The sequence below is a fragment of the Tamandua tetradactyla genome, chromosome 6 (genome assembly GCF_023851605.1).
Source record: "Tamandua tetradactyla isolate mTamTet1 chromosome 6, mTamTet1.pri, whole genome shotgun sequence".
Classification (NCBI taxonomy): domain Eukaryota; kingdom Metazoa; phylum Chordata; class Mammalia; order Pilosa; family Myrmecophagidae; genus Tamandua; species Tamandua tetradactyla.
Genome location: NC_135332.1, coordinates 83,682,187 through 83,694,558, shown reverse-complemented (window position 1 = coordinate 83,694,558; position 12,372 = coordinate 83,682,187). Strand labels below are relative to the sequence as shown.

The 12,372-nt window shown below is 56.7% G+C and overlaps 1 protein-coding gene across 1 annotated transcript; it reads left to right on the top strand.

The window, feature by feature from the left end:
* The first annotated feature begins 2,015 nt into the window (after positions 1-2,015).
* Positions 2,016-4,480, top strand: GPIHBP1 (glycosylphosphatidylinositol anchored high density lipoprotein binding protein 1). Its single transcript, XM_077163174.1, has 5 exons — positions 2,016-2,417; positions 2,895-3,004; positions 3,573-3,680; positions 3,870-3,986; positions 4,104-4,480. The coding sequence occupies exons 1-5, from the start codon at positions 2,260-2,262 to the stop codon at positions 4,352-4,354; spliced, it is 744 nt and encodes a 247-aa protein (XP_077019289.1). The 5' UTR covers positions 2,016-2,259; the 3' UTR covers positions 4,355-4,480.
* The last annotated feature ends 7,892 nt before the right edge of the window (positions 4,481-12,372 follow it).

Genomic DNA, 12,372 nt, shown 5'->3' with positions numbered 1-12,372 from the left:
ACCTCCTCAGGGATGGCAGAGCAAAGTCCAGGTCCCAGTCACCTTGCTGTCCCCAGAGGCCAACACAGGGTGGGAGCAGGGTAATAGGGGAAGAGATGGAAGCCCTGATGGGACCTTATATTCCCAGCATCCCGGCCCAGCCTTGTCAGGACACCAACCCTGCCCGCCACAGGGGCAGGAGGGAGTGTGGACAGCAGCGGCCCTTGTCCACAGCTGGCACCGAGCTCTAAGCCCAAGGCCACGGCTGCCAGAAAGAGTAGCATGACTCACGCCGGTGCCCGAGGTCGGGGAGCCAGGCCCGGTGGTGGACACAGCAGCCCAAAGGCCACCCCCGGGAGCCAGCCCGGCCAGCTGGGCTGAGCAGGTAAGCTTGAGGTCACAGCGGCCCAGGGGTCTGCAGGGCAGAGAGCCGGGGCTACCAGGCTGCCCTTTAAGGGAGCTAAGAGCCAAGCCTGCCAGCAGGGCTTATAAGGTAGATAGCCCGACTGCTGGGGTTCTGGGGGTACACGGGCCTGCCCTGGGGGCTTTATGTCCCCCTGAAGCCCTGCCCTGAGAGTTGAGGGGGTCTCTGGACTGCTGTGTCCAGAAGCCTGGGGGCAGAGAGGCACCACCAGGGGACAGCCCTGTGACCAGAAGCCTCTAAGAGGACGCCCAGGTACCTGCATGGGGAAGGGGCAGGGGGCCTACACACAGTCAGGCATTTCTGCTATGGGTCAGGAGAGGCAGACCAGGGGACTGTCATCAGAGTCTCCCGCAGCCTGCCCCCATGGGTGAGTCACCAGCCCTGGTCTAGCCAGACCCCCACGGCCTGTCCTGGGTGGGCCTGCACCAGGTGAGGCAGGGGTAACAGTGGACACCATGCAGAAGGGTGACCCAGGGGCCGTGAGTACACAGCCATGGGGGTGAGGGTGGGTCCCAGGGTGGGTGGCTCAGCCCATGGTCTGGAAGGCAGTGATAAGAGAGACCACCCATCCTCAGAGCTATGGAGAATCAATGCAAACCATTTTAATTAATGAATTAAATATTGCCATTATTATTTCTAGATTTTCACAGGCCCCGGGGTAGGCCGGGCAGTGTGCACCTGAGACAAGGCAGCTCCCGCAGGACCACTGGCTTGCGGAGCTGGGCCCAGGACTAGCGGCAATAGACTCACCCCACACCCACCCCTGCTCCCCCAGGGTTCCGGGGAGCCCAGACGGTCAGTGCAATCTGGGGAGCTGGGGGTTCCTGAGAGGTGCTCCTGTGCTCATGGGTCTAAGCACCTGTAGGAGGGGCCGGGGGTCTGCTAGGATTGGGCCAGGAGGAATGAAGATGTGGGGGGTGGAAGAACTTGAGACAAGGGCTGGGCAAGCGACTTTGGCCACCAGGACAGGAAATGGCTGGGCAGCCGGGTGGCCACGGGGTGCAGAGCCTGGACAGATCTGAGAAGCATGGAGGAGGGATAGGAGACTCACGGCTTGCCAAGATTTCTGAGAGGTGTCATCCCATCCTGAAGGACCCCAAGCCCTTGCTGGGACTGCCACAGTGGTCATGGCCCTGGGAGAAGCTGAGGTCTGGAAAACCCCAGGCTGGTCTTGCACCCAGAGTTAGAGAGAGGAGACCCGGGTGAAAGCCAGGCAGCCTCGCTCTTCAGTCCAGCTCAGCCTCTTCTCCACGGGGAAGCATGGGGGAAACTGAGGCCTGGGAGGTTCAAGGGAGGCCCAAGCCATGAGGCCTGCACACAGCAACCGGGCTTAAACCTCTGCTTCCAGGCTCCAGCACACTGCCCTTGGGGAATCGGCAGGGGGCATCTCGGGGCTTTGGAGGCCGGGGTACCCGCAGGAGAGAACTGGGGAGCTGTCAACCCAGGCCTCCCACACAACACACTGCTCAGAGCCAGAAGGGTGGGGTTAACAGTGCCTTCACAGGCCCACACCCTACACCCCGGCCCCTCCCCCTTGCTGTCCCCCAGCCAACCTTCATCCAGAAGGCAGAGGCAGATGCGGGGCAGCAGGAGGAGGGAGCAGCGACACGGGGTGGGGCTGCCCTGGACAACCTCGACAGGCCAGCAGGGACAGAGCTCCCTGGCAGGTACCCAACAGGCGCTGGGCAAATCCCTGCTCCTCATGGCCTCGGTTTCCCCCACGTGAAATAGGGCTAAGTGATAGGTCTGCAGTGAGGGGCACAGGGGGGATTTGGGAATGGCGGATGGTGCATTCATGTCCTCCACCCACGGGAGCCGGTGGGGGTCAGCTCCAGGCCCTAGGGCTGTAAGGAGAAATGGGTGAGCGCCACCATGCAGCCTCTAGACTGGTGCGTACATGTCAGCCCCCGGAGGGATCGGCCTTTCTGAGAAAGGGACCACGGGACAGACCATGTGGCCAATTGCGGAAAGGGCATCCCAGGCGTAGGGGACAGCCAGGACCCGGCACCACGAGGTGAGCAGGGCAGCTGGGAGGCAGGCAGCAGACGGGAGAGGCACAGTGGCAAGGACAGACTAAGCAGTTTCTGCATTTTTATTTAAAATGCTCTTAAAACACACCCTGAAATGCTGACATGCTGACTCCAAGCTTGCAAGGCACCTGGGTCCATTCTCTGTGCCCAGAGCATCTGCGACCGGGCACTCCTGAGGCATGGGAGCCTGGCCCCATGGGGGGCCATGTGTCCAGAGCTTTGACCAGACCTTAGGACAGGGTCTCACAGGTGGACAGGATACCCCAAGGCCATCACAACAACTTCCCCTTCCCCTCAGGCGCCCCTGGGGTCCAGGAGGGAAACAGCCCCTGGCCTGGTGCCTGGAGCTGGGGCCAGAGGGAGGCCCATTGTCTGAAGCCTGAGCCAGCAGGGCCCTGCAGGGCGGGGTGGGGGCGCCGGGAAGCTGGTCTCAGGCAATGCCCTTCGTCCCACTCCCCCAGGACCCAGAGCCCCTGGCGAAAGCCCAGCCAGTGGCCGGGAAGCCGTGTTCCAGCAACTATGAAGGTGTTCGCGGCTGTGCTGCTCGCCCTGATTTTGTGCGCAGAGCCAGGTGCGTGGGGCGGGGACCCCCGGCCTGGAGAGAGCCCCCATCGGAAAAGAGGAGGTTGAAGCTGGGCTCCCCCGGGTAGAGGGTGGTAGATGGGGGCTCTCTTGTCCGCTCTCCAAACCTCCCAGACCCTTGGGGGTCCAGGGCGCCCGCTCCCTCCCACCCCCACCCGCCCTAGCTCCAGGGAACTGGCGGGTTGCGTGGCAGGACCCAGGTGCGGCCTCTCCTGGCTGCGGAGCTTTGGGAGGGAAGGGGGGGTTCCCCTCAGCCCTCCGGGCCTGGATTTTCTATTCTATTCCGTAGGAGGCCGCAGCCACGCAAGGCGCGCGGGGGCGCAGGAGTCGGTACCGGGTGTGGCGGCTACGCCGGAGCGCGGGAAGCGCGCAGGGGGCCTAGGGGGCCAGGAGCGGGACGGGCGGAGGGCGCAGGGGGCCGGAGGGGGCGGTTGTAGGGCGCAGGGGGACGGAGGGGCCAAGGCCGGGGCCCCGGGGGCGCGGCGCTCGGGCGGCCAGAGCTTGTGTTCCCTGTACCGGGGTAGCCAAGGTTTACAGACGTCCCTGCACACGGTCAGGGAAAGGGCAGGAGCAGGACGAGGACGAGGACGACGGCGGGCTGAACGGCTACGACGACGACGACGACGACGACGAGGCCAACGAGATCCCGGGCGCCAGGGACCGAGGTAGCCCGTCCGCCCCGAGCCAAGGGCGCCGGACGCCCTCCAGGCCGGATGCTTTCGGCTCAGCCCCTAGTCCCGCCCCGCCTGAACCCCGCCCACTTCGCGTCCAGGCCCCGCCCCGCCTGAGCTCCGCCCCGCCCGCTCTGACCCCAGCCCCGCCCCTCTTGAGACCCACCGCGCCCCGCCCCCCAGCCCAGTTGCAGTGCTATTCCTGCCAGTCCCTACGGGAGGGAGAGGCCTGCGATCAGGTCCGCAACTGCCTCCTCGGCCAGACCTTCTGCAAAACCTTCCTGTCCCGCGGGGACACCGGTGAGTGAGCCGCCCGGGTCCCTCTTCTCCTCTTTGAGGGACTCAAGTCGGTCCTGGTCGTGCAGCTACCTCGGCCCTCCCGGCCCCCTAGCACTCATCTCCATCCCTCTCGCCCAGAGTCGGGTCTCCTGACCACCTACTCGGGGTGGTGTGCAGACACGTGCCTTGCTGTCACCAAGACCATAGCGGAGACCCGGCTGACCATGGCCTGCTGCCAGTCCGCACTGTGCAACGTCCCACCCTGGCACAGCCCGCAAGCCCGGAACCCGCTGGGCAGCGGGGCTGGGGGCCCAAAGGGCAGCCTCTCCGCCGTGGGCACAGCCCTCCTGCTCGGTTTCCTCGCGGCCCTGCGGGCGTTGGGGTCCTGAAGACCCGCCCCAGCGGCGCCTTGCTCCCCTCACCGCCTCTTTGCTCCCATCCTGGCCTGGCCAAGGGCTCCTTCCCTGCGGTCCCGCCCCCACCAGCTTCGCAGAATAAACTTGCAGCTCCTTTAATGATCCGACCAGTACTGGTTCCTCCCCACCCCCGTTCTACATTTCCTCAGTTTCCCCATCTGTCAAGTCCAGCGACACAGGCTGGGGGACCCTGCCCCAGGGTCTCTCCCTGGACCTCCTGCCAAAGAAATTCCCCTCTCCACAACTGGAGAGCCTGGCGAAGTTTTGCTCTTTCCCAAATGTGGGAACTATGTTTACCTCCAAGTGGTCAGGGGAGAAGTGGCTTTATTCTGCACCCCTCCTCCAGGAGGGAGAGGCCCAGGGCAGCCTGAGGGGCGAGGAAGAGGGTGGGGAAGTTAATGGAGGGAGAGGGGGCAGGCAGAAGCTTCCTGTGCTGGGTGAGGAGCCTGTGGATTCCACTGGCCTGGGCTGGTGTGCTTGGTTCCTGGGCATGTGCCTTTCCTGGCTGCACCAGTCACTGCTTTCACCAGCAGCAGCTGCGGGGCATAGCCCCAGTGGGAGGCCAAGATCCGGCCACAGCTCAGCCTCTGACATGGGCCCCAGTTTTCTCATCTGAGCAATGAGAAACACTTAGAGGACCCTTAGATTCCCATTAGCTCAGCATGCTGTGGGCTGGGGAGTCCAGAGTCCTATCCTGCCGGCCAGGTTCTTCCCAGTTGGCCCATGTGAGCCAGGGACGCATCTGACTGCTCTCCTCTATGGCAGAGGCAATGAGCCGCCTTCTGCTATCCATTCTCCCCTCTTCCTTATTAATAAAAATCCAAAGCCTGGCGGGGGGGGGGGGACGCATTCCTTAAATGGAGGCGGCATACCTTTCTTCTTCCCCTTTCTCCTTCCTGCTGGCTGAACAGTGGCTGGAGCTCAGCAGCTATTTTTGGGCCATGAGGTAGCACACTAAAAGTGGTAGGGCAGCGTGGAGGAAGGAGCCTGGATGGCTGATGATTGGGTGTGTTGTACCAGCCCTGCCCTGCCTACCTCAGGACGTCTACTGCATTGAAACCAATGTTATCTGGGGTTTGTCTGTTATTTACATCTTCACAGACCCTCACACACACACACATGCATATCTACACAAACTCACCAAACCCACACACACTCGAGCACAGCTGCCTGGATTGAAATCTGAGCCCCACAACTCCCCCACTTCCGCATACCACTTCCCCCTCTGTTGAAGGGGAGTCATAGGAGCCCCTCCCTGGAAGCCTGCAGTGAGAAAGGCCTCATGCTCCAGGCCTGGCACTCAGTGCCCAATATACAGACACTCGTGTAGCCCAGAGCTGTGACGGCCCCGCTCACCAGCACATGTACCTGTGTTTAAAGCAAGTACCTCCTGTGCAGCCTGGGTTCCTCACCAGTAGAGGAAGCCTGGTGACAGCCATACTGCATGCTGTCATTCACCTGCACAAAAACACCCTCCAAACACCTGCCTGCAGCCCTGCATAGGTCTCAGCAGACAGATCCACACCCTCCACACCCCTGGAAGCCAGAGGAGTCCACCAAGCCTGGCCTCTAACAACGGCCCTCCCTCTTTGAGGCTCTTTGTATGGAGCATACCTTAGCCGGGGTACAGCCTACCCTGGGGCTTCTGCTTCAGTGCCACCCTCTTTTCCCAGCATCCTGGGGCCCCCTCATGCATCCTGACTGGGCATCACCCAGACATCCAAGAGTGGGGCCAGTTCACCACCCATCCTGTGGTGTTAAAACTGCTCCAGTGGAGCCTCGTGCAGTTCTGGAGGTCAGAGGCATGGGCAGGGCCTTCCTTCAGCTAGTCTCGTGGGCCCAGGGATACCCCAGTCCTCCTCCTTCAGCCTCTGGAGCTGCCACGTGGCTCCTCCTTCCAAGGGCGCTGCTCCAAGCCTCACCTTCCATGGTCAAATACCCCCGTCCTGTGGTTGCCCTGGGGTCCCCCTGATAACCCAGGCCATCTCCCCCCCCCCTCCAAGGTCCCCTACCTAATTACATAGACACAGACCCTACATGAAGGGTTCATCTCAGCCCCCACAGCCCCCATGGACCCCACTCAAGTCCATTGCCAGAGCTTGAAGGGGCATGGGACATGGCGAAAGGGATGCACCTGGGCACAGGTGGCCACGGTCCAGAAGCACTGCGGTGGGGGGCTTCACAGAGGAGGTGGGGGGACAGATCTCAGGGGATGATTGGCCAGGCTGGGAGTCTGCCAGGCAGAGGGAACCCAGCAGCTGGGGCATGGGGAGACAGGTGATGCCGGTAGGATGGGGTTGGGAGAGGGGGTCACAAGGAAGGGTGAGGCTGGCTTGTGAGCGTGCTCACCCAAATGACCAGGCATCAGGGAGGAGGGGGCACACAGGCGGGATGCTCGAGCAGGCAGGGGGACTCACAGAGGGACCACCTCCCCTGTCCTGGCGTTCAGCATCCCCAGGGTCCCCACTGCCCCCTGCTGTCTGGAGCCTGCTGTGGCCACGCGAACTCCCTCTGCCCGCTGCTGTCCCCAGCCTGGGTACAGGGCAGCCCTAGGCAGAAGGGCTCTGGGGGGCTGTACCGAGGACACAGCCATGTGCCTGTCCACTGGCGTTGGGGAGCCCCTGACATGTCGCAAAGCGGCTGCTTGCCCACAGCCATGGCCGCACCCACCCTGCAGCAGCCACTTACTTTGCTGCTCCCTTTGCAACTGGGCCACCACCTGGTCCTGGGCCAGTGAAGGTTGTCCGCGAGAGGCACACAGGGAAAGATTTTCCTCCCTTCTATGAAGAGACACTTGGAGAGGGGGTGCCCGCATCGTGGATTGGCTTGTGCCTGCAAGAAGACACGTTGAAGTCCTAACGCCAGCCCTATGGACTGACCTTATGTATAAATGGAATCCTTGAAAATGTTATGAGTTAAGAAGGGGCCAAACTGGATGAGGGTGGTGCCTTTATAAGCAGAGGAAATGTGGACACGGTAAGTAAAGAGACAGAGAGACAGAGTGGGGGGAGAGAGACAGAGTAGGGGGAGAGAGACAAAGGGGAGAGGAAGGGAGGAGGAGGGAAAGAGACGGGGGGAGGGAGGGAGAGAGATTGAGGTGGGGGAGAGACAGAGTGGGGAGGAAGGGACAGAAGGGGAAAAGAGAGGGGGAAGAGAGACAGAGTCAGGGAGAGGGAGAGAGAGAGATGGGGGGGGGGGGGACGGACACAGGCAGTGACTGAGTTAAGTAACAAGCCTAGGAGAAGCCAGGGCAGAGGCAGGAAGCGGCCCCTTCCCCTGAGAGGGTACCTTGATTTAGGACATCTACATTTCAGAAGCACAGGAAGGTGAACTCTGCCCTCTCAGCCTGCTGGTGGGTGGTGCTGGTGGTACAGGGGGAGCCTCTTCCTTGGCCCAGTTCCTAATACACAATTGCTCAAAACAATAGAAAAAGAATCATTTTTGGATCCCTGATTTTTTTTTTATGATAATTGACTTTTAAATCTAAGAAGTCAAATGTTATCGCCAAGAGCATTTCTTGGTTTGCAGTTGTTTTGGGTTCTTGGCCTGATGGAGTTAAATAATTTATTTCATCAGAATTTTTAAAAAACGAACCTGCGTAGGCTGGTACACACAAGGAGCATTAAGAAAGGAGACATTTTGGAGGGTGCACGGATAGTCCAGTGGTAAGAATGCCCACCTTTCACCTGGGACACCCGGGTTCGATCCCCAGACCATGCACCCCTCCCCCAAAAAAAGAAACAAGATATTTTGCAATTTGGAAATTTTTTCTTAGTTCTTGTATCCACAAATAAAATTACTTTTTGCTGGAAGGAGAAGCTCAAGCACCATTCGGATATGTGTATGTGCTGAGGAAATTTGTCCACATGAAGAAGTACATAAAAATGAAAATACTTTGTTGGAGAACCATTGCTCAGCTCTTTGTGCCCTGATGAGGCATGTGACAGGACTCAGATAATGGTTTTGGACTCTGGAATGAAGTTGCTTACTGTCTCGGTCTATCATGCCCCCCCCCCCGGCACTGGAAGGACACATGCGGGGTGCTTTGGAGCTGTGCGCCCTGGAAAAACGTGTTCTTGTTCTGAATCCATTCCCTTGAGCGTGAACCTTTGTAAACGGGACCTTTTTGAGATGTCATCTTCGTGATGGTATGGCCAGCTGAGTCAGTGTGGGTTTTAATCTGGGTCACTGGGGTCCTTTAGAAGCAGAATGAAATCCAGAGAGGAAGCTCCGGTGCAGCGGGAAGCTGGGAGGGGAAGGAGAGGCGGACGTGCGCACCGTCAGGGGTGGGAGGCCCAGGGCCCCCACAGATGTTGGGCAGCTGGAAGGCGGCGACCCGGGAGGAAGACGCTGTCCCTCCTCTGAGACCATGCATCAACAAATCCCTGGTGTTGAGCCAAGCCCTGGAAGTGTTTGAGCTGCAGAGGGATGAATAGAGTGCCCGTGGCCATGGGACCTTGATGCGCCTATCACATGGGGGTCGCTAGGCAATCGGGGCCCCCAGAGTCACCTGTCCCCGCTGTGAGGAGCGCTATGGGTGGCTCTGGCCCAGCCTCTGGCTGGCACCGAGGTTGGTGGGACCCCCTCCCCTCAGACTGCGACCCTGGCAGAGCGCCCTCCTCACAAGCCCCTGTGGGATGGGGGCTTCTGCTGCCCAGATGGCCGTGCCATACTTGCGGTGGCACCCTGTGTGGACTCAGGGCCCAGGGATCCTCTCAGCATTGAGAACAGGTCACTGCCCGTGGCCCCTGCGTGGCCAGGATGGGCTTTGCAGGTCACCAGTCCTCCTTGAGGGGTTGCACAGATGGCATCACCAGTAGGGCACGAGCACGGAGATCCTTCCCTGACCACTGCTGATTGCAAGCCTCCGCCCCTGTGTCACAACACTGTGTCACAAGCCCTGTGTCACGACCCTGTGTCACGAACCCTGTGTAGAAGCCTGTGTCACACTGTCACAATTCTGTCAGGAGCCCCTACTGGAACTCTGTCCTCATACCCTATGGAATGTCCTTGTCCTGAACCTCTACAAGCCGCCCTCTGGAACCCCTGCCTTGGTGGCCGCTCGCCTTCACTTTCCACGGCCTGCCGCCACGTGGACAACCCTCTCCTGTCCTTAAGTCCTAATAAAATCCACACCTAAGTCTGTGCCGGATGTGGCCTCTGGTCTCTGGCTGCCCCGACCCGGACCTCCAGAACTTGGCTTGGAACATGCTGTCCTGGCAGTTCCATAGACTCTCCTTGGGTTATGATGAAAACAAATCATTTCCCCTTCCTTCAAAGGTTCCCCCCACACACACACCAAGGGCAAGAGTGAGCTGTGTGGTGGTGGGCAGTGGGTGGGTGGTGGGCTTTCCTCAGGGGACCTGGAGGAGGGGAAAGGCCACAAGCCACCTTCAGGCGGAAGAGTCATAGGAGGGAGCAAAAATAGAAGTTGAAGACTGGAAAACGATTTCCTTAAAATTTTCCTTACCAGTAAAATAAATTGGGTAAATGGAAATACAAGTGGTCAATGGGAGGGAGGGGAAAGGGGTATGGGATGCATGAGTTTTTTCTTATTTTTTTTTCCTATTTTTGGCATGTGCCTTTCTATTTTTGGCATGTGCATTTCTATTTTTGGCATGTTCATCTTTTTTCCTTTTTTCTTTCTTTTTCTGGAGTGATACAAATGTTCTAAAAAGGATCATGGTGATGAATACACTACTATGTGGTGATAGTGTGAGCCACTGATTGTGCACCATGCATGTACTGTATGTGTGTGAAGATATCGCAATAAAAATATATGTAATAATATTCTTGAATTTCAGACAGGATGCTGCAGGTTGGATGGGCTGACAGTGTGGACTGGGTTGGATCCAGGCTTTGCCCCATGTGCCTCGTTCTCCTCTTCTATAAGGTGGGGTAACAGCAATAGGACCTGTTCCACAGGGTTGCTCAGGGAATTAATGAAACAATGTATGTAAATGTTTTGTTTCGTGTTTTGGTAAGCCCAATTTAAGTGTGTGTTTGTGATTAACCATGGAGTGGAAGGTGATTAGGATTTGTTTCTTTGCAAAAAGTAAGGTAGGCATGTCTGGATAGCTTATTTAAAAATCAAAACACAGGGAGCCCAGAATAAAAAAGAGGTTCTTTAGTCCTGTATAGCTTAATGTAATGCCAGGATACATCCTAGAATATATTAAAGAGATAATCAAAAAGTATTGGCAAAGTCCCTTAAGGGATGGGAGAAAAAATATGGAACATATTTCCAAAGTAAGGAAACCCCTGATACTGAGTCAACATTAGGGACACCCAAATCAATAGGCCAAACCCTTGATCTTGAGGCTTGCTCTAGTGAAGCTTATGTTTGTAGCAGAGGAGCTTAGCCTACCCATAAATATGCCTAAGAGTCACTTCTGGAGGACCTCTTTTGTTGCTCAGATGTGGCCTCAGTCTCTCTAAGCCCAACTCTGCAAGTGAAGTCATAGTCCTCCCCCTACATGGGACATGACATCCAAGGGTGAGAGTCCCCCTGGTAGTGTGGGAGATGATGAGTCTGGCCCTGGCACCATGGGATCAACAATGCCATCCTGACCAAAAGGGGGGAAAGAAGTGTAACAAATAAGGTATCAGTGGCTGAGAGAGTTCAAATAGAGTCGAGAGGCTATTCTGGAGGTTGCTCTTATGCAAGCTTCAGTTAGACACTGCTACCTATCATCACCTGCCAACCAAAACCATTCCAGCCAAACCTAAAGAATACCTAGGGCAATATATAAGATTCTACAAAGGTCCGTGCACTAGGATGACTTTCCAGAAACCTACAACCTCCAGTTGGGTCCCTGGACAAAATAAGTCCTGAAACCTAGAGAGGCCAGCCTCTCCAGCTAGATCTATCTCCCTACCCCATATTATTGACAGCCCCTTCCAACATGAAAAGTCAGAATGGGCATAGCCCAAATACCCCTAAAAAGTGGGAGAAAGATAAAAAGGTGATGGCGGAATTCTACAGAGAAGGTAGGATTTAACAAATGGGTACAATTGCTAAATCATTATATTGATATTTCTTTTAGCCTCCGGTATCTTAGAGCAGCTAGAAGTAAAAACGTAAAAATGTGGAAGTGTAACCCATACCAAATTCTGAAATGTATCCTACAACTAATTGTTACGATGTGCTTTGAAATTTATTGCTTTTTTAAAAATAGACGTTATTTTTTCACAAAGAAAAAGAAAAAAGTTCATTGTGATGATAAAAAAAATTTTTATTCCTTCCAACCTCCAATGTTCTGGAGCAGCTAGAAGAAAAAATCTGAGCTGATGGTATATGGTAGCCCATGACAAACTCTGGGATCTGTCCTGTAAGTACTTGTTGAAGAGTACTTTGAAAACTATTGTTTTCTTTCTTTGCTTTGTATGTATGTTATATTGTACAATTTTTTTTTTTTAAGTAAGGTAAGCAGGAGAGGGAAAAGGAGAAGACTGCAGATGTGCTCTGACTGACGGCTTGGAGCTGGGGGGCTGGAGGGAGGCTGAGTAACCGTGGGTGTCCTGTGTGGCTGGTTGGGGGAGCGCATGTGGCTTCATCCTGTTGGCCCTAAACTGGAAGATGGGGCAAAAATTAGGAAACCTGTCAGTTACCGATCAAGTCGGGATTGTGATTTAACTTCTTGGAATGTTTGCTGTAAATAATGCCCAGCATCCTGGACCACCTGTTGCAGTCGGTGGGCCAGGCTTTCATGTTTGGTTGCTGTTGACAGTAGGTCCTGGTCAGTGCCCATTTAAATACATAGTCTCTCACTGCCCAGATATGGGGCAAGCAAGGCATGGAAAGCCTGAGAAGGTGGCACTAGAATTGCCCGGCTCAACCAGAGCCCACCTCTGGCTGCGAAGCTCACTGGTCTCCCCAATCAGCTTATTCATCGCTCCCTAATGGAGGAGCTAGTGAGGGCACAGCGGGCATCAGGAAGGGAGGGGGTCATGAGGCGCACGGGGCGGGCCTTCTTCCAGGCCTGGGGTTA

Coding starts and splice junctions, on each gene's coding strand:
- GPIHBP1 (XM_077163174.1), top strand. CDS start 2,260: ATGGGTGAGCGCCACCATGCAGCCTCTAGACTGGTGCGTACATGTCAG. Junction 2,418..2,894: donor CCAGGACCCGGCACCACGAG/GTGAGCAGGGCA, acceptor CCACTCCCCCAG/GACCCAGAGCCCCTGGCGAA. Junction 3,681..3,869: donor CCCGGGCGCCAGGGACCGAG/GTAGCCCGTCCG, acceptor CCCGCCCCCCAG/CCCAGTTGCAGTGCTATTCC.